The sequence below is a fragment of the Ambystoma mexicanum genome, chromosome 2p (genome assembly GCF_040938575.1).
Source record: "Ambystoma mexicanum isolate Mex_15411 chromosome 2p, UKY_AmexF1_1, whole genome shotgun sequence".
In the NCBI taxonomy this organism is placed as follows: Eukaryota; Metazoa; Chordata; class Amphibia; order Caudata; family Ambystomatidae; genus Ambystoma; species Ambystoma mexicanum.
This window is the reverse complement of record NC_090923.1, coordinates 577,142,112-577,166,859: the sequence shown is the minus strand read 5'-3', so window position 1 is coordinate 577,166,859 and position 24,748 is coordinate 577,142,112. Positions and strand designations below refer to the sequence as shown.

Genomic DNA, 24,748 nt, shown 5'->3' with positions numbered 1-24,748 from the left:
TCAAGTCACAAGTCTGTGTTTAAATGAGCACAGACAGCCCGAACAGCAAGAGAGCAACCTGTCATTAGGATTAAGCACCAAAGACCCCATTGTACTAAAAAGAAAGCCAGGTACAGATGAGAACCAATTTTATAATAATTCCTTTGGTTTTAATGGATAATTATTTTTCTTTTAACTTTGCCATTATAGAATTCGGTGCAGCTTATACTGAACTAGCAGGGTTCGGTTTCAGAGAAGTACCAGATCACCCAGAGGATTACATGATCGCCTGCAACAGAGTGACATTTCAAAGGAACGCTATAGGACGCCGTTGGAAGACCACGGTGTGTGGAGTATAGTGTGGCATCCCTGCTAATATCTCTGCTAATCCTCTTTGTGCACCAACTGCTCAGGGTATCAGCTGCCCTGCCTATGCCAGATATTAAATATGTATGGTTATTATTGATAGCCATTAAAAAAATATCCCTGCCACAGAAACGATTTTTTAGTTCGCGGGTTAATCAGCTTTTGGATTTGTGTGTCCGGATGAACTGCGAGCTAGGCTGAGCCAAGTGAATGTACTTTCGACACCCCATGTATGTGTAGCCTACTCCATTCACAGCTTGATTTGAGTTTTAAAAACGTTAGCTACCTTTACATCCCATTATATTATATATACATCCCTCCATTTTGTTTTCAATATCTGAAGCCATGCATACCGGTTAAAAAACAAAATACGCAGCAACGTAATTTTCTTAATTCATAGAATGGCCAAGCAAGAACATAAGGGCCAAAGTGGTTTGCGTTTTCATAACGGTCTACTGTATTTTTGAGGTTCTGAAAAAAATCACGCCCAGTCTCCTAAAACAAAGTGTTTCTTACTCCCACGAACTTTGGCAACACTGCTGGTCCTATTCACAATTTAAAATCTCGAGTTTTCAAATGTTTGTGGCATTCGTCTTCGCCAAGCTCATGCACTACGTTTGGCGGTGATGACAGATGGCAGCTGATTTTATGAAGCACATAAGCTGGTCTTGATTGAATACACACCAGACTTGTGTACACTTGTGTACAGGCGTGTTATAAATGACTTATCATATCATAACAGAGATCAAGTCATAACAAATTCTATAATCGGCCTATGCCACTCTGGGTGATCGTGGCCCAGCACCACACAAGCTCACTCGGACCACTTAGCTGTTGCTCCTGTACAGTGTTTTTGCACCCCTAGCTGCCCCTTACTGAAGGGTAGACTGCTTATGGCCGGTAGGCTAGTTTGGCAGACGTGGAGGCAGCGTCTATGTTAGGCAGGATTGGGTCTATGTAAGAGTTACAGTGTTGCTACTTAGGCATACAATATCTGCAAGCACTCTGTGTGGTGGGAGGGCAACAGTCATGATGTTGCAAGTTGCCGCAGGACATGACAGGACACGCTCAATCAAGCATTAGGTGAAATAAAGGGCTTCATGACTTGATCAATACTAGTGCATCCATTCTCTGGCAGGCTTCTAAAGAGCTATGTCTAAAAACTGCTGATGGAGTGGTCAAATGGCTGGCCTACGGTTCTCAGATACGGCATAACATTTTGAACAGGCAGAGAAAATGTTTGGTTGCACTGGCATGTGCGCGCTCAGAAAGAGGGGTGAGTCAAAATCCAGCAAAGGTAGATAGAGGATGAAATCCAACAGGCAGCAGGGATTCAGAAGCACTCTGACAGGTGCATGCTTGCAATAAGCGATCCGAAGACTAGGAGTACTGCAGGTGTAAAAACACAATATACAACTCATTTGCCGTTCATGAGCTTTCCTCTGTCTTTAACAAGTTCATAAGAACATCTCTGTTTCATGAAATTTTGCCATTTACTCTGCGTGTGATGGTGGCACTTCCCTATGTAAATCTTAGTTATTTGGCCTACACTGGTGTTTAGAGAAATAAGTCTAAGCATTATTTTTGTATTCTATAATAGAAGTTTTTGGGATGAAGTAAAAGGGATATACCTTTTCAAACAACTCTCAGATTTCGCCTTTCCTTTCTCCTCTGATGCTTTCCCCTCTTTCTGCACCTCTCCTAACAGCAACCAAACTTTCAGCATCGCTCTTTCCTCTCTGCAGCTAGCTCTGTTCCTCTTAAAGTCTCTGCAATCTTACAGTAGTTCTACAACCCCAGTCTCATGGTTGATTTGACTCCATAGTGCTGTTTGGGCCAAAACCTGAGACAGGAGTGTTCTACCCAACGCTCTCACATTTTTAATATTTCACTCACGTGTACACTTTCAGGACAAAGTCTTTCTCTTCCTTGAGCTCAGAGATGGACTGAAGAGCATCCATAAGGCTCAGGACAGCACATCCATACGGCCGCCGGTACTGCAGGTGTGGAGGACCCTTCTTTGAATCATTCAGCAGCATACGGCCTGAAATATACAACATTGTGAGATTGGTGAACATGTATCATAGATCTCTGTCCAATGTGTTGTTACACTGTTTAAAGGGCAAGGTGTATTCATACCCGGGGAAGGGCCATTAGCCAATCAGGTGGCTGGAACAGCGGGCGCGAATATACATTTTCTTCCTGCTGTTCCAGCCACCGTGGGCCCTTCCCCAGGTGGAGCCATTAGGCAGCCTCTCCCTATTGCTGCCCCACCTCTCCTCCACCTCCAAAACCAACCAAACCCCTTCCAAACCTGCCACCCACCTCCCAACTTATTTGTGAGACCGGAGCTTTTAGCTCCAGTCCCCGCGCTCCTTCTGATCCTGGCTGCTGCTATAAAAATGGAAAAGGGACTTTCTCTGTTCCCTATGGCGGCAGGCATCTTATTTCATTCCACCCTCCCCCATCGGGAGATTGGTTGCGCAAGCATGTCAATCCTCTCGAGGGGAAAAAGAAACCATACGCACCCTGGATAAACCCTGCGGTTGCGAATGGTCTCACCCCCTGAGTGGAAGCGCCCCCAAGTTAGCACGATCCTCCCCGCAATGGGAGACAATAATGGACACTCCCGTAATGGGAATAAGGCCAAGACAGAGTGCGGGTGAGCGTAAGTGGGAGTTTATCCAAAGAATATGGCATGCAAAGAACTCTGCAACCTCCGAGAGCGCTCTGCCTGACAATCGCAAAGGCAGGCGTATTTCTAATACAAAAAACGTCATCAGAACCTACACACTATAGGGGGCACAAGTTAATTGGGATTGGGTGGCGTCGACTAACTATAGGTGTTGCTGCAGCATGGTTGGTCCGGGTGAGATGTCGTCACTGGTCAGCCTCGTGGGTTGGGTTGGGCCTGGCAGGCCGGCTCGAGGTCATCCGGGCGGTGTTGGTACGCTGGGGCAGCCTGTGACAAAGATGAATGCCTTCCCTGACTTAGGTGCCCTAGATCATGCACATTGCAGTTACTTAAAACCCCATATCTAACTTCTACAGTAAATCTTTCAATCAATACAACACAGGAGGAATGCACCTTGTGAGGGGTCTGGTGGTCATCTGTTGGATTTACCGGTGTTCTGACGTCTGGTATTTCAGGTCGAGGGGCTGGGCTCTGGGGGGCTTGTGCCGGGTGGTACATGTTTTATTACTACGTTAGAAGCTACTATGAAGGGGGCTCTGTGTCTTGTCCCATTGTCGGGGGTCTCCTTGGGGTGGTCTGGGGGATGGTGGGATTTACGAGAGGGTGCTGGTAGATCAGTGGATTCAAACGTAAGTTTATTATCGTGCTGTAAATAACGCAGGTGGCGGCCGGTGGCCTTGGATGCTGTGTTGGGGCCTCTGACTCTCTGGAGTAGTTCCAGCTTGGCCGGGGGAGGTGGGGGAGCACGGCACAGGCCTTAGCTTTTTTCTACTTGGCAGGCTTCGTAGGGCGGGAAGGAGAATGGCCTTGCATATATTCACAAAAGGTATTTTCCTCGTGTGTTGCCTAATTTTGAATACAAAACTTTTATATCATTCGTCTTCTTTAAACTACTATACCATACATATATACTTCGAGTTCATTAAACATTTCGTTAATATATTCAGTCTGAGTACCTTTTCGTTACCTAACATTATATTCACTACAGTATTTGATTATTTTATGTACATTAGACGTTACATGAGGTAGTTCTAGGTTATGGCCTACAGAGATTGATACTCGCCGCTTGGGGTGATTAAGAAAACATATACGAGTTCAGGTTTCTACATAAAATTGAGAGAACACTTATACAGATAAAGGTTATACGTTTTGTCGACATCTTTCTCTGTAGTTATAGCAGCATTAGTCCAGACCTGGGGTGACATCATATAACGTTACATCTTTATGGTTGATTCACAGTTTACAGAATCTGTTTAAACAGAGGTAGTTCGTTAATACCAATACTTGAATTATTTTCTACTTTCTTCAGATAGTGATGCTTCAGCTTTTTCCCCGTCACCCCGGCCTTGCGGACCAGGTCATGCGGGGTGCAATATTACATTGTGAACGATAAAATGTTACAGTGTTAGCATCTCGGGTTAGCTCATACCCGACTTTCTCATGGGAACGCGCTCGCAGCGGATCTACCAGGGCTACGGCGGCAGGGAAACTTGGAAAGCTCTCCAAAGGTGGGGGCCGCGCTACAGCGCGCTGAACTCACGCCATCTTTGCTGGGCAAGAAGGCTTCTAGGCCTATCTAAACGTTAGTGCGAGTGTATGATGGATATGTGGGGGCAATGTCATCGGCGGGCAAGCCCTCCTCCACCTGGGCCCGGGTGGCATGGGGGGACGCTCGGCGAGCCATGGTCCTCACCTGGGGAGAATGATGCAGAGAGGGGGGCCTTTAGGGCCTGTCCTCCCCTACATTTCCCCCCTTTCGTTACTAAAGTAACGAATTCTTCAGGTCGTCCAACCTTCTGCACTCTTGTTCCTCTACTATCGCGTCATCCCATGCAGGTGTTCCCTTGATGGGCATCCATGCCCTACACACCCCCCTTAAGCTCTCTCCTCTTCTAGCATATTCGTCTGGTGTGCACGTTAAATATATACAGTCACCACTTTCCTCCAAATCTACCCAGACCTCTGTGTACCATTCTAATTCCACGTTTCGGGGCTCCTTGATAGTGGTATGCCATAGCTTGTCTACTATGTCCTTGTCACGGTACATAGGCACTAACCGGTACTGGGGGGTGTTATCTATCCCTGTCTGCACATATACTTCTTGTGTTTCCCCCATTGTACCACCAGAGTTGCCCATTGTCACCATCATCATTGCGCCGTTAGGGACCACATTTGCACAACATCGGAGGCCCAACTGGCACAGGCAGAACGCCACGAGGAGGAACACCACAGCTGGTACCAGAAATTTCATCGTTATTCCAAGCCAAGAGGGAACCCAGGAGAAGATATTGTCGAACCACGTGCTGGCTTCTGCTCCACCTTCCATCTTCATCTTCTCTCCCAGATTATGTACTGCTTCGATCACGTGGGATAAGGAACCATTTTCCGCGTCTTCAGAAGGTACGAAAGTGCAGCAGGCACTTCCTATTTTTCGGCAAACACCTCCGTCAATCGCTGTCAGTAGGTCCAGAACATACCTGTTCTGCATGGTCATCAGGCGTAGAGCTCGCAGTTCTACTTTTATTATGTTAAACCCTTCTTCAGTGTCATTGGCTAACTGAATCAGTTCCCACCGTGTTATCTGGAGCCATTTTGCATTTGCCCTTGCTTGGACACTTGAAATTAGCGAGGCAAAGAATGTTTCTACAGAGCTGAACAGCCGATACCTGTCTGGGATCTGTGCCAATAAATCAGACGAAGCTTGAGATATGTAATTTGATGCCCGTCTGTTCCGTGATAGCTCTTCTCCCTTCTCTCCGGAGGACAGGACATAGAGGTGTGATTTTGCAGTGGGAGGAACCACACCCTGGTGCATGTTCCCTGGCATCCTTTTATTTTCGTCAACGTGGCTTTCTGGAATCACCATTAGGGCCGAGTGCAGAGTGGCCATCGAGCAGCTGCCGCTCCATGCCTGGGGAAGGTGCAAGTAGGCCTGGTTCCCACATACCCAGTATGTGTCCATCAATGCGGCTGTTCCTTTTCTCATCTCTGGGATGGTGAGGGTTTTGTTGCAGTTTTTATTCGTCCCTATTGCCACTTTTCCTTCTCCCTTAAAACATAGTTCATTCTTGATCTCACTTTGTAGCTTGAAGGGTTTTTCCATTGCTGTTACCCATGTCAGTTTGGAAATGTGCTCCTTCCATACTGGTGTGCATGTTTCTTCCATCCATCGCAGTTTGGCTGGTTGGACACCTCTCAGTGCTTCCGCTTTGCACAGTACTTCTTCATCTTTCCATTTGTTTTCAGAAAACAGTGTCCCTTGTATCGCAAAAAATGGTTCTTTGAGACATACCACTCCAGCTGCTTTTGGGTAGCACGTTTTTTCAGTCTGTATAATCTTGAAAGTGACGTCGTGTGCCTGGAAGGTGTTTTTTATACGGCATAGCGTGAGATGAAGGAGACACTGGGCATCTACAATGGGCAATTCTCTGGGCAACAACACTTTAGGTGTGCCTGATGCATGGGGAATGAGCGAGCAGACATAACAGCTCTCATTTGTCGTTTGTTTGGCTGTGGTACTCATATCAGCATACCATTTATTTGCCTGGTGGGGGTGCCGAGGATCTTCCATTTTGTCTAAGCCTAACCCATAGTACTCATCATACCCCCTCCTGCTTGTCTCTCTTCTCCACCTACTATCCTTGCTTCTCCTACGTCTGCTGTTTTTGATAGAAGAAAAAATGGGCCCCCCTTTCTCCCTCCCACCCCCCTTGTCAAATTTCTGATATGTTTCCTTATGTTCTTTAATAGTTATAATATTCCCATCTTCCTCAATAAACAACAAGTCACTTTCTTTTGATGGGGTGGGGAGGGTGTTGGGGTTGTTATATAGTTCAGGTATGGGCATTGTGTTATTTTCCATTTCTGTTTGTATACCTCTTGAATCTGACAGGGCGACAGTTGGTGGTTCAGTGTAATAACCCCATACAAAGTGTGATCCATCCCACACCAGAAAATCACCTTCTTTAAAATTTACACTTGTGGTTGCATTGCTCCCAGGAGCTCGGGTGACGTTACTCCCCCCTCCCCCCTCGGTCATCTCGATAGAGATGAACGCTATAAACCAATATGTTACCAGGCCAAACATTGATAGGAAGAATACAATAACACAAATTGACAATCCACAATCATATGAATATGTAACTCTATCTATTAACATTTCTTTAATTCTAACAAATCTATTAGTTGCAGGCTGCCCATTAGATGCCATGGTAATTCCTGTTTGAGATACAAAAGTGCATTAAGTACAGACATGTAAACATTTCTAACGTTGGAAGCTATAAAACATGGACGTGGGTGGGGGAAGGGTTTGTTTCCACAGACACGGGTATTTACAATCAATACTTTTAGATCATTGTATATTATATAGAAAAAACTTCTTCAATAGAAAGAGAAATTTCAAAAAATGAGAGAACAACAAAAAAACATTCAATTAAAAGAGCAAAAATATATTCTTTTTTTTTTTTTTTTTTTTTCGTACGAATGCCATGTCATCAGTTGCATTCATTGTCAATCGCTGCACATACAGAAAATCACCTTCACCCATTCTGCACAACTCCACTGTCCGCTGTTGCCTGTGCCTCGTCCTGCGCCTCACATTCCACGGCGCTATAGGCTCTGCGCACGTCTGTCAAATGCACCCAGTATTTTAGGCCCTTCACCTTCACTGCCGTGGGCGTGCAAAACACTACCTCATAAGGGCCATGGAAACGTGGCGCATTCCACCTTCGCACAAAACTTCTGACATATATAAAGTCACCGGGCATTAGCTGTAATGGTTTGTCAGGCAGTGTTACTAATTCTGTTGTATTCCCCTCCTCTCTTGTAGAGGGGGGGGCTAGTTGCTTCGCTATTATGCGCGCTGCCCGTGTCAGTTTTTTCAAGTACTCTGTGAACTCCTCTCCCAATACCGCTGCGCTTCTGTGTGCATCAGAACGTTCACGGAGAGGTGAATGTGTTGTGTTCATTCTCCTTCCCGTGACGATCTCATGCGGGGACAAATGGTGGTCTTTACTTGGCTGATTGCGCAATTCGAACAGGGCCAGAGGTAGGCAGTACATCCAGGTCTTTTTGAGGGAAAAACATAATTTTGACAATCTGCCTTTTAACAGGCCGTTCATCTTTTCCACTACGCCATTACTTTGAGGATGATAAATCGAACATAATTTGTGCTTTATTCCCAATAACGTAGTCACTTCTTTGAATAGTTCATTAACAAAATGTGTGCCGTTGTCTGAGCGAATGACTTCGCAAATTCCCCAGCGCGGGAATTCTTCCCGCACTAGGAACTTTGCGGCGCCCTTCGCATCAGGGCGCGCACAGGGACCTGCCTCCACCCACCTCGAAAATGGACATACAACCACAATCATGTAGCGAGCCCCATTACATCTTTCTCCCATGTCTACATAATCAATGTGGAGCTCTCTGAATGGGCCATTTGGTTTTGGTATCGTACCTCTTAGTGTGCGCAATGTCATACCTGAGTTATAAATTTGACATGTTGTGCATTCCAATGTCAACCTTGTTATGTGTTCCTGGAGGCAAGGTGCAAACCAATCTTCTTGTATCTCCGCCATTATGTGTTGTTTTGCGTTATGTGCGGGAAAGTGTAGTTGTTGAAACGCTGTTTCTAACAATGTAACTGGCATCACCGCTTTTCCTGAACTTTCTTGTCGCCACAATAAATCAGTCGGCGATTTGCTGCATCCCCTTTTAGTCCACAGCAATTTCTCTTCTGCACTAGCTCCCTCTTGCAGCTCTATTATTTCCTGTGTGGGCATCATGTTGTATCCTGTGGGGACCTCTTGGCTTGTTGTGTGGTGCAATATGTACTCTCCTACTTCACCTTTCTGCAAATATGAAGCTTCTTTGGCAGCGGCGTCTGCTGCCGCGTTCCCCAAAGATATAAAATCTGTATTTGTGGTGTGGGCTTGGCATTTTACGATGGCTACTGCCGTGGGGTCTTGCAGGGCCTCAATCAGTTCTTTCAATAATTCTGCATGCTGAACCGGTGTTCCATCTGCTCGTCGAAACCCTCTCCGCCCCCACCGTGCCAGCCCGCCGTGTACTGTTGTTGTCATGTATGCTGAGTCTGTATATATTGTCACTGCGCACCCCTTGGCGGCATGCAATGCTTCTATTAGCGCTATTAGTTCTGCTGCTTGGGCTGAATAGTGTGATGGGAGGCGGTGTTGCACTAGTGTCTCGTATTCATCTTCCTCTAATCGTACAACTGCCATACCCACATGTTTCTCTCCTGTCTCCATGTCTATTGATGCTGACCCGTCCACGAAATACACCTCTCCCTCGTTCAGGGCATTCTCAAAAACCACCTGGTCCTGACCTTCGTCACCTGTGTACGTTGCGCAGTTGTGGTTCTGCATGTCTTCTATAGTGCACGCCTCTGTGATGAATGTGGCTGGGTTTACTGTTTTACATCTCACTATATGGATGTTTGCGCTGGACAATATTATTTCATACGCTGTGGCGCGTTGTGTTGTCAATGTGCTCTTTGATCGCTCTAATATTGCAAAGAGTGAGTGTTCCACAAAAAGTGTCACAGAACAGCCCATTACTATCGTGGCACTTTTCTCAATAGCGAACGCAGCTTTGCTCGCACGCGAAATGGCCTTGCATTACTGCGTCTAGGGTGCCACTATAGTAAGCCAGTGGCTTGTGCCCTAACGATGTTTTTTGTGTCAGCACTGCTGTCATCAGTGTTCCTTTGCAGTGTGAAAATAAGAAAAATTCGCGCCCATAATCTGGATTCGCCAGTACTGGAGCGCTTGATATCAGCTCTTTCAGTGAGTTAAATGATGTGTTCATTTCTTCTGTCCATTCTATGTGTTTGTTTACCTGCTGGGCCTCTTTTAGTGCCTGTAATAAGGGCCTTGTGTATGCTGCATAATCCAATATCCATGCACGGCAGTAGTTGCACATACCCAGAAATTTCTGCATCTCTTTTACTGTTTTGGGCTCCCCAACTGCTCTAATCGCCTGTGCCCTGTCTGGTATGATCCGCTTACCATCCTTTGATATCAGCTGTCCCAAGTATAGGACCTCTGTCAGACAGTATTGTAACTTCCCCTTGTCCACCTTGTACCCTTTATTGGCCAATAATGTCAGGAGTGTTATTGAGTCCTTTCTACACTCCTCCTCAGTTTGTGCACAAACCAATAAATCATCAACGTACTGAATCACCGTGCTTTCTACAGGCAAATTCCCCAGATCTTCATGTAGTATCCTGTTGAATATGCTTGGGCTCTCGCAATATCCTTGCGGTAGTCTGCAATGTTCGAACCTCCTCCCCCCTAGTGTAAACGCTGTTAAGTACCTGCTCTCTTCTGCTAAGGGAATCGAGAAAAATGCATTTTTCAAGTCAATGACCGTGAAGTGGGACGCTGGTTTTGGAATATTGCATAGTATTGTCGCCGGGTTCGGCACTAGAGGGAACTCCTTCTGAATCACATCATTGAGTGGGCGTAAATCTTGTATCATCCTCCAGGAACCTCCCTTCGTCTTTTTAATCGGGTAAATGCATGTGTTACATGGGGAGTTTGAGGGCACTATTATGCCTTGCGCTAGCAGTGCATCTATTGTCTCTCTGATCCCTTCTTCTGCTTCGCGTGACAATGGATATTGTTTTACCCGGGGTAGAATTGCTCCCTGTTTCAGTTTTATTACCACAGGCTGAACCCCATGTAATAACCCCACATCATGGGGGCCATTTGTCCATATGTTAGAGGGTACTAACCTCATGTCATCATCAAAAAATGTATGTGGTGCTCCTACTACTGCCATTAATTCAACTTTAGTTTTTCTCGCTGTAATTACAATGTCGCACGGCATTGCTAGTTCCATCACTATTTCGCCATCTGTCTCAGTGTCAGAAAATAGCTCCTCGTCCGATAGCTCCCGCAGTGGGATATTTGCATTTGTACACAGTACTGTTCGCCACTCACATCCTTCCATGTCAACTCCAATCACACATATTCTGTTTGCTGACACATGTACTGCGTGTAAATCCAATGATAGCACTGACCCGGGAGCAGTGTCGGGGCTCACTATGGGGCGGAAAAGGAATTCGGCTGGGATCCTCCAATCCGTCCTTTTTAGTTCTGGTACTATGAGAGCCAATGTTCTCATGCCCTCAACAAACATCTCCTCGTTTCTTGGTAACCCTCTGATCTCTTGCATGATTGTGTGGCCGTGTATTACTGCTAGTACGCGGAGGGGACATATGCCTGGTGTTGAACATACGATACCGCTTTCTGTGAATGATATTGTCATATTTAGTTTGCTTAAGAGATCCCTCCCCAGCAAATTAATGGGAGAGCGTTCATAGTACAGTAAGGGTGCTTTCACTGTTTTACCCCCACTGTCACATCCAATGCCTCTGTGTAAGGAACTTCAATTACAGCCCCAGAGAACCCCTGCGTCTCTAACGTTCTATTAGATAACGGGAACCGGCCCTCTCTAATACATGATTTCTCCGCTCCCGAATCCACCATGAATATGAATTGCTTGTCTCCTATCTGCGCTCCTATCAATGGTTCCTCTGATGCATTGTGGGTCGTAGATAGTACTGGACACGCAAGTGTTCTCTGTGGGCTGTCCTATGCGGGGTGTCTCATTGCCCCCCCTTGATCAAAAATGTTCCCCGAAACTACCGACACCTCGCTATAAGGTGCGGGGGCAGGCGCTCCATTAACTACTGTGGCGAAAGTGTTACCTGGCGTGTATTGCATATTGTCATTATTCTGTGGGTGGTTTTGTGTTCTGTACTGATGTCCGTATAGTTGTGCGTTACTTCTTTGCCCTGCATTTTCTGGTTGCTGGTATTGTCCCATGGGGAGGCCGTATGGGCTTCCTGGGTGGGGGTGACCGTACTGCTCTGTCTCCTGGAACCCGTTGTTTTGTCTGCTCCTGCACTCCCTTGAGTAATGCCCCCATCTCCCACAATTCCAGCAGCTCCCCTGTGGACCTCTGGGACCCTGCCACCCATTTCCTCCCATTCCTCCATACCCTTGTCCTCCTCTTCGGCCCCTGTACCCACCTCTTCCCCCTCTTGGGGCCCACTCTTGCCACGCCAGACCTCCGTTCTGCTCTTGTTCGTTCCACTGTCGCTGGCCTTGTCCGGCCCAATTAGCTGCTATTCTCCCTTGTATTGCTATCTGCCCCTCCTCTCCTTCGTCTCCCTCCCTCATGAGTGGGAGTCCGGCTACCGCTGCTGCGACCTTCACTACCTTTGACTGTACCAACTTCGCTTCGTCTGCCAACCTTTTCTGTGCTACTTCCCTCTCTCTTTCTTTTATTCTTTTGCAATGGTGCACTATTATGCTTTGGATCTCCGGCCACCCCTTCGCCTCAACCCCTGCTATTTTGTCGAGTGCCTTCTGCACCTCTTTTGGGAGCCCTCTCTTGATGATAAAGTAAAACAGAGACGTTGACTGATGCCAGGGCGTGCCCGTTTCCGCTCTCCACATCTCCTGCACCCGGAGAATGTAATCCATAGCATCCTCCCCGTCATTCATTGTACATTGCATTACTGACTGTAAATCAGGGGTATCTGGGAACGTCTCCCGCAGTGCGTCCCACACCCTTGCTCGCACTGTATTAAAAGAAGCCCCGTCATGGCGATCACAATTCAACGCCACGCCTGGGAAACCAGCCTTAGCCCATACTCTGTCCGCTTGATCTCCTACTGCGGATACTAGTAGGCTTTTCACATCGCCTACTGCCAACGGTATGCCGGCGGTATGTTTCTCAAATGCATATATCCACTTGCTCGCCCCTCCTGACAACGGGGGCAATAATTTCATTAAATTAGCCTTGTCCATCTGGGCCCACGGTATATAGTTTGGTCTCCCCCCCCCTCTGTGTATCAACGGAAGTTGTAACTTACCTTTTGCAGTTGCACCCTCCCCTACCTTAGTCGCTGCTGACTCCAATGACGCCATCTTCCCCACTCTATTTCTTAATCGTCCCATCCATTCATCATCTATAGTCCCTAGCGAACATGCACCGTCCACCTCCTCGCTTTCCCCTCCTACTGCCATACTCAACCTATCACTCTCATCCAACCCTCCTCTGACATCACATAACAAGTCCTCTCTGATCCCTCTCTCTCGTGATACATCACCAATGCTCCCTTCTACTGCTCCTACCTCTATTATTCGTGTCGGCTCTTCCTCAATTCTGAACAGTATTTCCCCCTTTTTCCATCCTTCCTCAATTTGTCTACTTTCGCTTGACGCTCTAGACGTGCGTCCTGATTGTGTAGGGGCGCACGCTGTGCGCTCACAGATGTCTTTTATTCTCGAGAGTTCATCCCTTGCCACAGAAAGCCTCGACTCTAAGTCACTCGTTAGCTTTTCTATATTCACCCTCTGTGTGCTTCCCTGGGCGCGCTCTCTAGTGCTTTCGTATGGCGGGGGGGCTGTTGGTCTCTGTGGTGTAACAGTTGTGGGGGGAGGCACATAAGTAGGGTCACTATATCCTGCTGCGGGGGCTGGTTTGTTCAATATTGGGTACAAGCTAATCACCTCCGTAGGTTGTTCTGTATTTAACTGGTCCTTTTCCCCCCTTGGAATCATGAGTGGGTTGTCTGTTGTGGGCGGCAGATCAACATTTGGTGCCGGATCTTTGGGTGGGGGTACTTCCTCAAACAATCTCCAGAGGTCTAATATCTCCTTCCTGTTTTGCCATTGTTTTCCCTTATACTTGAGGCTAATGCATGCTCGTACCATATCAAGAACGCTTTTGTCAAAAGATCCTCCCTCTGGCCAAATCTGGGGCAATCCCTCCCCTTTCAATTCTGTTACCCATTGATCGTGATATTTATTTATTCGTTCAGCGTACCCCGGTAAGCTATTACAAATATGCGACAAGGGAGTTTCTGCCCCCATATTCTAAATCACTAGCAACGACCGTGTCCACCTCCTTTACTTTTAGTTAGGTGTAGATATATTTATCTATATCTTTATGGCACAGACAAGAGCGGACGTCTCAACGATATCACCCAAAGTTATTCACTGCACAAATCCTTTCTTACTCACCACAACTCATCCCTTTGCCATTCCCATACACTCTCATGTAATTTCACTTACAACCAATCAACTACTAGTTATGGCCAACACTCTCTAGCACCCCCTCGCGGTCAACCGTTCGTCTCCACTACTCGCACGGTGCGCGCACCCCTCACAATACTTTCTCACTCACACCTCTTCTTTTTTCCTCCCTTTCCTCCCTGGCCAGCTGTCCCTGTTTTTCTGCTAAGGTTACTGTGTTCACGTCTGTACGTGCCACTACTTAATCCCACTCCTAAAAAAGTGCTCCCTATTTTATAGTTCTTCTACAAGTATGTTTACCTTATACCCTTTTCGCGTTCACCCCTTGCCCCGTGGACTGGAAAAAAGAAATAGAAAGAGTAGCAATCACTAACATTATCCTAAGTGTCTCCCTTTGCCAGACACCAATAACTTATTTTTTACTTCTTCATATATTCCCAGTACTAGTCTAGATAGTACTATGCGGCGCCGCCTTCCACCCCCTTTCGGAGCTAGGTTTCCGTCACTTCTACCTCTTCACTTACTTCTTACTCCTAATGGCCATATGCAAAGAAAAGATAAAGAAAGTTTTAAGACCTGTCTTTAGTAGACTCCCGTAATTCTCTCCCCTACCTGCCCACGTTCTCCTATTCACAAGTTCCCCTCCCTTCCCCTTTATGATCGCTCGCACTCGGTACTCACGTGCCCGTCTTGAACCGATAGTCTCCGAAACTGGGTCCGTCCAGGCGGTGTTGCCTTTCTGCTCAACAGTCAGCCCCGGCTCCGGCGAGCGGTACTCAAAGGGGATTTTGCAACCGGGATCCCGTACCCCATCTAGTTTGAGTGCGCACTTCTAAGCGTACCGGTCGCCGTTGGCGGGTAGCTTCCCGGAGCCGGCTCACCGTGCGTTTCCCTTTCTGACCGGAGATTCTCGTGCCAAAAGGGGGTCGTTAAAAGGAGTTCAGGAAAAATAAATTTGGAAATATCACGTCGGGGTCACCACTGAGTGGAAGCGCCCCCAAGTTAGCACGATCCTCCCCGCAATGGGAGACAATAATGGACACTCCCGTAATGGGAATAAGGCCAAGACAGAGTGCGGGTGAGCGTAAGTGGGAGTTTATCCAAAGAATATGGCATGCAAAGAACTCTGCAACCTCCGAGAGCGCTCTGCCTGACAATCGCAAAGGCAGGCGTATTTCTAATACAAAAAACGTCATCAGAACCTACACACTATAGGGGGCACAAGTTAATTGGGATTGGGTGGCGTCGACTAACTATAGGTGTTGCTGCAGCATGGTTGGTCCGGGTGAGATGTCGTCACTGGTCAGCCTCGTGGGTTGGGTTGGGCCTGGCAGGCCGGCTCGAGGTCATCCGGGCGGTGTTGGTACGCTGGGGCAGCCTGTGACAAAGATGAATGCCTTCCCTGACTTAGGTGCCCTAGATCATGCACATTGCAGTTACTTAAAACCCCATATCTAACTTCTACAGTAAATCTTTCAATCAATACAACACAGGAGGAATGCACCTTGTGAGGGGTCTGGTGGTCATCTGTTGGATTTACCGGTGTTCTGACGTCTGGTATTTCAGGTCGAGGGGCTGGGCTCTGGGGGGCTTGTGCCGGGTGGTACATGTTTTATTACTACGTTAGAAGCTACTATGAAGGGGGCTCTGTGTCTTGTCCCATTGTCGGGGGTCTCCTTGGGGTGGTCTGGGGGATGGTGGGATTTACGAGAGGGTGCTGGTAGATCAGTGGATTCAAACGTAAGTTTATTATCGTGCTGTAAATAACGCAGGTGGCGGCCGGTGGCCTTGGATGCTGTGTTGGGGCCTCTGACTCTCTGGAGTAGTTCCAGCTTGGCCGGGGGAGGTGGGGGAGCACGGCACAGGCCTTAGCTTTTTTCTACTTGGCAGGCTTCGTAGGGCGGGAGGGAGAATGGCCTTGCATATATTCACAAAAGGTATTTTCCTCGTGTGTTGCCTAATTTTGAATACAAAACTTTTATATCATTCGTCTTCTTTAAACTACTATACCATACATATATACTTCGAGTTCATTAAACATTTCGTTAATATATTCAGTCTGAGTACCTTTTCGTTACCTAACATTATATTCACTACAGTATTTGATTATTTTATGTACATTAGACGTTACATGAGGTAGTTCTAGGTTATGGCCTACAGAGATTGATACTCGCCGCTTGGGGTGATTAAGAAAACATATACGAGTTCAGGTTTCTACATAAAATTGAGAGAACACTTATACAGATAAAGGTTATACGTTTTGTCGACATCTTTCTCTGTAGTTATAGCAGCATTAGTCCAGACCTGGGGTGACATCATATAACGTTACATCTTTATGGTTGATTCACAGTTTACAGAATCTGTTTAAACAGAGGTAGTTCGTTAATACCAATACTTGAATTATTTTCTACTTTCTTCAGATAGTGATGCTTCAGCTTTTTCCCCGTCACCCCGGCCTTGCGGACCAGGTCATGCGGGGTGCAATATTACATTGTGAACGATAAAATGTTACAGTGTTAGCATCTCGGGTTAGCTCATACCCGACTTTCTCATGGGAACGCGCTCGCAGCGGATCTACCAGGGCTACGGCGGCAGGGATACTTGGAAAGCTCTCCAAAGGTGGGGGCCGCGCTACAGCGCGCTGAACTCACGCCATCTTTGCTGGGCAAGAAGGCTTCTAGGCCTATCTAAACGTTAGTGCGAGTGTATGATGGATATGTGGGGGCAATGTCATCGGCGGGCAAGCCCTCCTCCACCTGGGCCCGGGTGGCATGGGGGGACGCTCGGCGAGCCATGGTCCTCACCTGGGGAGAATGATGCAGAGAGGGGGGCCTTTAGGGCCTGTCCTCCCCTACACCCCTCCTCCCGGAAGGGGGGCCGACATGGCTGGTAATGGCCCACAGTCATCACTGAGGCCCTTGGCATTGCTTAGGCCTACCATGGCTCAGGCTGACAGACCATTACCAGCCATGTCTGTTCCCTTGCCAGGGGAGGGGGGTGAAAGCCATATTCTCCTACCATTACCCCACTGTGGAACTCTGGAGTTCACATTCTGCTCCTTGCTCAATTGTGCAACACTCTTAACCAGTCTTCCTGCCCAACCACCTGCTGATCCAAGTAAAAATTGTGTGTAACAGTAAGGGAAGGGAAAGCAAAAGAAAAGTGGTCTTATAAAGTGCCCTTATGCCAATGATGTGGGTCTTGCTGCTCATGGCTCGATAAGTCAGGTGGGAGTGTTAGTAGGATAGTGGAAAAAGCAGGTACCGATAAAAATGTAGTGTTGATGGGTTATGTTATGTTATGTTATTTTGCATTTATATAGCGCCTTATATACCATTGGTATGGTCTGAAGGCGCTGGTAGCTTGAACGCCCTTGGGAACCGAAGTTCAGGTCAGTAGAGAGAGTAGAGAGAGTCCAAAGGTGCGTGTGCGCACCAGGTATGTGTGCAGCTGGTGTGGAATTCGTGTGGTAGCTGCTTCTTAGCGGTAGGTGTGGTGGTTGAGAGATCAGGAGTATGTGTTCGCTCTGACAGGATTTATCCAGACCGAGTGTGGCTCCGTTAGGCCTGAGGAGAACGCCTGGCTGGGGGTGTGAAGCCAGCAGTGTTTACTTAGAGTGATGGGGAGTGAGCGGGAGATGTTGATATGAGAACAGTTATACCGAATGGTGTCATAGTATCACTGTGTTCTAGTTGAGTGGTGGTGTAAAGAAGAGAGTAAGCGTGGGGTGTGGTATGATATATGCTCTTTCAAATGTTCCCTGCATTCCAAAGCATATTATGTGCGTCACGCAATTCTATGTGATCAGGTCCGTTCTATGAATTTTATTCATTTCAGGCGTTCAAGATTGCACTACACACTCCTGTCTGCTCGACACACTCACGCACTCTAGTCCAACTTGCGTGCTCTAGTCTATCCGTCATTCTCCAGTGAGTCCCACGCAGTCACTCATTTATTCCATACGCATGCGCTCCTGTCTTCCCCGCGCGTGCACTCCTGTCTAATCCGCGCATGTACTCCTGTCTGCCTACGCACTCATCCGCTCTGTATACTCATCCGCTCTGGATACTCATCAGTTCTGTACGCTCAGCCGCTCTGTCCGGTCCACATACTCATCCGCTCAACATACTACTTGTCCGCTCTACGTACTACACATCCGCTCTATGTACTCAACCGTTCAACACACTCCTCCGCTCTACATACCCATCCGCTCCATACACTCATCCTTCCATGCGTTCATCCGCTCCACATACTCATCCGCTCCACACCCTCATCCACTCCACATACCCTCGTCTGCTCCACATACACTCGTCCGCTCCACACACTCGTATGCTCCACACACTCGTCCGCTCCACACACTTGTCTGCTCCACATACTCGTCCAATCCACATATTCGTCCAAACGGCACACTCGTCCAATCTACACACTCGTCCAGTCTACACACTCGTCCAGGTCAGGTCAGAAGTAAGAGTTGCCTGTATGCCGATATGAAAACCCAATTCTTTGTGAGGGTTTGAATAGCTGTTGATGGAGGAAGAGTAGGACTCAAGAGTTTATTGCACTAAACCTAGTGAGATGTCCGACTAGTGTGCTTGAATTGTAGGGTTTCAAGAAGTTTTGGAGGTTGAGGATGTGGTGTAATGTTGCTTGCTTGCTCCTATCTTAAGATTTCTTCTAGACATTCTGGTGTGGCTCAGAATTGCATATCTGGATCCAGAAATCAGAGGGTGTCCAACAAGTGGTAGTCTAATGAGGTAGTCATGATTCTATAGGAGGATTTTGTTTTTAGGTTTCCAGGTAGTATTTGAGATATTGTTCCAGAATGTACCCATACCTATTGAGCATTGGGGAACATGGGTGTGATTGCTCACTACTAGCATAAAGGAAAGGTTGCTCTAACACTTAAACATGTTTACTTGGCAGGATTGCTCTTCTCCAATTCTTAAATGAGGAGCTGTATTTGGGAGGTTGTCTGTTGCATGGCTATTCGATGGTGGTTGTTGTTATCTTTGTATCTTCCAAGTATATTGGTGAAATTGTCAAGTCTTGGTATCTTTCCTGAAGGTCAGGTATTTTTATTTTAAGAGAGATATTGTGGCAGTGCTTTCGAGTTTGTTGTTGAAGAAAGAGGATCCCTCAGGCTGTTATTTCTTGAGGTTTGGAACCAGCACTAGTGCAGCACTTCTGGACCTTAGTGTTTGTGCAGGAGTGCAATGTTGAACTTCCTTCCTTCATTGGGGCCCCGTCCATGGTAGGAGCGATGTGTGATGCACATGTTTCTTAAGTGAATCCTTTTCTTGATGTTGTTGTATTTTGTAGAATTTGTGCATCATCTGCCCTGTTGTAGCAGGTGATCCCAGATCTGTTGATGAGGTCTAAAAGGGGTGTCACATATATATTGAATAGAAGAGGTGAGAATGTAGACCCCTGACATACTCAGGAAGTTAGTGAGCAAGGTTGGGAATGGAAGGAGCTGATACAGGGTAGACCAGTTTCTTTCATGCTTAAGTCTTCTAGTTGTGGTAGGAGGATCTTGTGGCAAATAGTGTTTCAAGTATCTGATACGTCAAGTAGGGCAAGAGAGCTCTCCGAGCTTTAATCTACACTGTTTTCAAGTGTGTTGCAAAGTTAGTGCAGGAGTGATTGTGTAGCCCTAGATTGACTGACACCTTGCTGTGCCTCTTACAGAAGGTTGCTGTTTTTAACGGGGGCCTGAAGTTGTCTGTATATGAAGCTCTGCAGTAATTCCTCTAGATAATGGTGTTTGAAATTGGGAAATAAGAAGCCGGATCACTAAGGTCCGCTGTAGGCTTCTTTAGTAGATGTCAGATATGGACAGAGGCCATGGTGTTAACTTGTTTAGCTAGGGAAAGGATGGAGCTGAGGTAGAAACCAAGTGTTTTACCTGCTTGGCCACCATAATAAGATTACCATCAATGATGAAGGATGAGTAATCCTGTCCTAGTTTTTTCAGGTTCGTGTGGGTACCCAAAACGATGAGTTCCATTTTATCATCATTCAGGCATAGACCATGAGTAGCCATCCATTCCTGGATGATGAGATACACCCTATTCACCAAGGCCAAATCCTCTCCATAATCCCCGGAAAGTGGGAGGAGAATCTGGGTATCATCTGCATAGTTAGTGTAGGTGATACCAAGAAGGTCCAGATCATCGAAGAGGGGCTTGGTAAATATGTTGTATAGAGTGGGGGAGACACAGGACCCTTGGGGGACACCACACGAGATATGAATGGGGTCTGCTGCCATTGTAGTAGCAAAAACCCTCATGGTTCTGTCGCTCAAGAAGGACTCAATCCATATTAAAGCCTCTTTCAAAAAGTTGGCAGCAGAGTCCAGGTGTCTGCATAAGACCTTGTGATCCACCAGGTCGAATGAAGCTGAGAGGTCCAGAAGTAGGTAAAACATGCCAGGGGATTGCTTTGAAACACAGCATACGATGATTAGGAAGAATCTCGTGCCCATCATATCTGGAATGGTTTTGTTTGTGGGATGTATGTTGTTAGATCGGCCATGGTTACTTTCATTGGTTTACCAGGGTTCTGTGTTAGGACCTTCAAACTCGAAGAGGAAGAATAGACTCTTTATTTGGGTCTGGGTCCTCTGTCTGTCCTTCCTGCTTGGTTTTAGTGGAATACGTAGGCGGCCTTGTCATAAATGGCATGTTGGTCGTTACTTCTTGGGGGTGGGGTCTTATGGCTGAGAAAAAGGCTTTTGGGGTATGCATAAGGATGTGGTGTAAGGTCAGTAACTGTGTTATAAATAGGTGTATAATACCCCTACCAAACACAATAACTATCTCCACCAGCAGGGGAAATATGTATGTTTCTATAAAGGAGATAGACTGAACTATATACCAATTGACTTGACCACACAACCAAAAAAGTCCCCAATTACCTGGCACACTAAGTCCGTAAAAAAATAGACTATGCTGCAATATATCCAAAAAATATAATATAAATGTATTCATAAAAAAATAAGTTCAAGTAAAAACATAAATAGACCCAAAACATAGAACACAGTGGAACCAATAACCTAATATCTAGACATTTCGTCTAAAAAATCCTAACATGATAAAACAAACACAAACAACTCTTTACTAAGACAATAAACATTCTACATGTGTTGTAAAAATAATTTCCGACATGTTTCTGTTCTTCCAAAGCCTCAGAAGGGTGAACATTCTTTATGGAAAAACTTCTGTAAAAATTGTTGTAGACTGCTTCAAAACTGTGTACAAGGGGTCATTTCCCACATCACATAAATGGATGTACATTCACTGTGTAATTTCTTCAACAGTGTTTTGTAAGTTTTGGCTACACCATATGCACCAATTAACAGATGCATCTACTGCCGCCATAGGCTCAAAAAGTCACCCCAATATTCGGTAAAGGACACTTCAGCCGAGACAAAATCCCGATGTATATATCAGGGATTACAAGAGGTCCAAGATTCAATGTATGGATCAAAGAAAGGCACCCAATACACGTAACAACGTTGCCATACAAACGCGGCAGAAAACACGTCTGTCAGATCAAACACCAATGGCAGTATCCCGAATGCGGAAATGCCACCAATGGAATGCAAGGTCAGTAATACATTCTATTTCTAGTGCCAGTGTTTGTTTACAATAGTTTGGATCAGGTGGATGCACTAGGAAATATCTGGAATTAAAGGCTGCAAGTGGTCTCCTGATTTGCTAGGGGTGGCGACAACTCAAAACAGGTTTGTCGGGACAACAGGAAAAAGGAGGAAAACATTGTTTGAACATACCATCTGGTCTAATTTGCGCCTGGAGTTATGGCTCACTTGCTGGAGACATTTCTCTTGGTGTGGGATGGTGAGAAGATTCTGAGAGATTGGAATATGGGATAATTGTACTGGGTAGAGAGAGGGTGGGTCCTACCTGTTGATGGATCCCACTATGAGAGTAGGAATTGTTCTGAATATTACTAGCAGTGGTTAGCAGTGGTTAGCGTTAAAACCAGGCGGATGGGACGATGCTGGCTGTTTAATATTTGTTTTCGGAGTTCATAGTTAAGAGACAACTTCTGCTGGCTCCTGGCCCTGGTGCATACTTTTTAGTCTTAAACAGGCCTACATTAGGAAAAGATTCACACTCCATATTATTAAATGTGTGAACACTGCCATATTAGGAAAGAATGCTGTCAGTCCATGATTGTAAGAAAAAACAAATAAAGGTGGAATCCGTGCTTTGCGCCAGCTCAATGAATTATCCGAGGAACAATGCTTTTCTGTGAAAATTGTGTATTTATTTGTTAAATGAACATTGATACCGTTTGTGTTTTAAAGTTTTGAGAGTTCTCAACACGTGTTTCCCCACTATTTACTGGTGTGTTTCCCCACTATTTACTGGTAAGACTCTTTAGACTTATCTTTCAAGCCCTGTCCCTGCATCTACAACTTATTCCCTCAGTAGAAACTATATATAGGCGCTCTTTCTGTAATTTTATTCAGAAGACTTCTAGCATTTATCTAAAAGCTGTACCTTTAATCTACAGGACACCTTCCACTTTCACACCAGGGTGGCAGGATTATTGAACACCCAATCTTTACACCAATTGGAATCTTCCAGCCAGCACAAAGTCAATTAAGAGAAAAAGCCACTCGTTTGTTAACTCGCTAACTGAGTTAACAATGTTTTCTTTTTGCTACTGGAACAAAATAATTTGAAAACAGTTATGTATTTGTTTCTGCTTTTATTTTTCCTTTTAAATTTAAATCATTGTCAAAGCATGACCAATATTCCTGATGAACCGCTAAGTGTCTAGTGGTGAAACACGTGTTTAAAACTGTGAAAACTTTAAGACACAAACGGTATCAATGTTCATTTAACAAATAAATACACAATTTCCACAAAAAAGCATCCTTCTTTAGAAAATTCATTGAGCTATGATATGAAAGGTTATTTATAATGCGCTTAATACCTATTGGTTTCTAAGCAGGGACCCGGGAATCGACCTTGTGTTGCTCTCGTGTAGTCTTGCTTCAAAGGCGAGCACGTTGCTGCTGAGCTATCCTCCCAAGACGTATCCTTCTTAGCGCAAAGCACGGATTCTACCTTTTTTTTCTCAATCCTTCTCTAGATATTGGGCAGCCTCGATATCAGGTAATCAACGATTTGCAGCTGACCAAATAACAACTACTTTCAAACACAATCAGGACTCACCATCAGTTACTGTAAGGCCGCATATTACATACAATCCATGCTTTTACTAAGATGGCAAGGACCTGGGATGCTCTGCAGACAGGTCATGCAATCTCAATATAATGTTGAATTAAGTCTTATTAAATAGAAATAATATCACCAAGGTCACTACTACATGTGTGTTTCCAAAAACCTGAGCTGTCTTCTGCATGTTTCTCCCTATGTGTCGTTCTGCATGTCGGTGGTGTGTTCTTGCACACGCAAGTAACATTGTCAAAGTTGAAGCTGACTGTTCCACTCAGCAGTATTAGGCAAACTCTGGCTAGATTCAGAGAAATACAACACGTCATGGTGAATGGCACATACTTTACCTATCCGGATGATATGAGCCACAATGTAGAGGTCTCTTTTCAGGTCCTTGCTGCTTAGGTCCTGATGCATGAGAGAAGAGGAAGTGAAAAGAATCCTTTAAAACAGTATCTCGGAAAATCTCTAACAAACACTGAACACAAGCCCATCGTCTTTGCCTTCAATCTCTGAAAACTTAGATTCAGTTGGATTTACTGAACTTTATATAGCGCTCTATACTCCCATCGAGGTATCTAGGAGCTGGTGATAAAACTGCAGAGATACATTAGGTTGTATGGGCTGTCATAACATTTCTGAAGCTGGGTAAGAAAGATAAGGATTGGATCTCAACATGGAGGGCATTCCATGTTCTTGCTACCAAAAACGGCAACACTTTTATCCCCTTTGTAGATTGACAGATATGATAGTTTGATTAGATTTATTTATATAGAGCTTATACACAGTGTGTTTCAAAGCGACTCAAGGCAAGGGAGGAAACAAGGGAAAATACAATGACATTCTTAGGTGCCATGAACAGTAAGGATGTGACATAGATAAGGAAGGGAGGGGGAAGAGTGGGAAGGAAATGAAAACGGACAGGTGACTACTGTACTACGTCTGACGACTTTTCTGGTAGAGCCAGAGAAAAGAGAGAGAGAGAGAGAATGTGTGACTTGAGAAACATGCTTTCTTTTACGTAAAATGAAAATCAAACACACTGCTGCATTGCGTGCTCTGTGAAGCATAGGAATAAGGGCTTTTGAGAGTCTTGCATGAAGAACATTTGCTTAATCCAGACTAGAGCTGACAGCGGAGTGCCCTTTCATCTAAGTCATGAGGGGGAACAAACTTGCTTCCCTTGTTTTAAATGTAAGACACGGCTATTAACCAGTCCAGGACATTGGTGAAGCTGGGGTCATAACCACATGAAATTAGCACAGCAGGTTTTTTGCTTTGGTTGCTGGGTAGACCAGGCGGCTAAGAAAGGAGGCATTGATGCAGCAAAGAGCGGCACTGTCCTTAAGGCCAAAAAAACCACCTCTGTTATATCACCTTTTAACTTGAGATGTGTTTCCTGCATCCATTTTTTGATGATGGGGAGG

General features: G+C 45.8%; 1 protein-coding gene across 4 annotated transcripts in view; it reads right to left on the bottom strand.

Moving 5' to 3' along the window:
• The window catches only part of DOCK3 (dedicator of cytokinesis 3), a 2,582,899-nt gene that overhangs the window by 1,037,677 nt on the left and 1,520,474 nt on the right, over positions 1-24,748 (bottom strand). For all 4 annotated transcript variants that reach the window (XM_069644069.1, XM_069644070.1, XM_069644071.1 and 1 more), the window contains 2 exons: positions 23,669-23,729; positions 2,242-2,389 (listed from right to left, as the gene is read on the bottom strand). In XM_069644069.1, the coding sequence (XP_069500170.1) occupies positions 2,242-2,389; positions 23,669-23,729 (209 nt within the window). The remainder of the gene's footprint in view (positions 1-2,241; positions 2,390-23,668; positions 23,730-24,748) is intronic.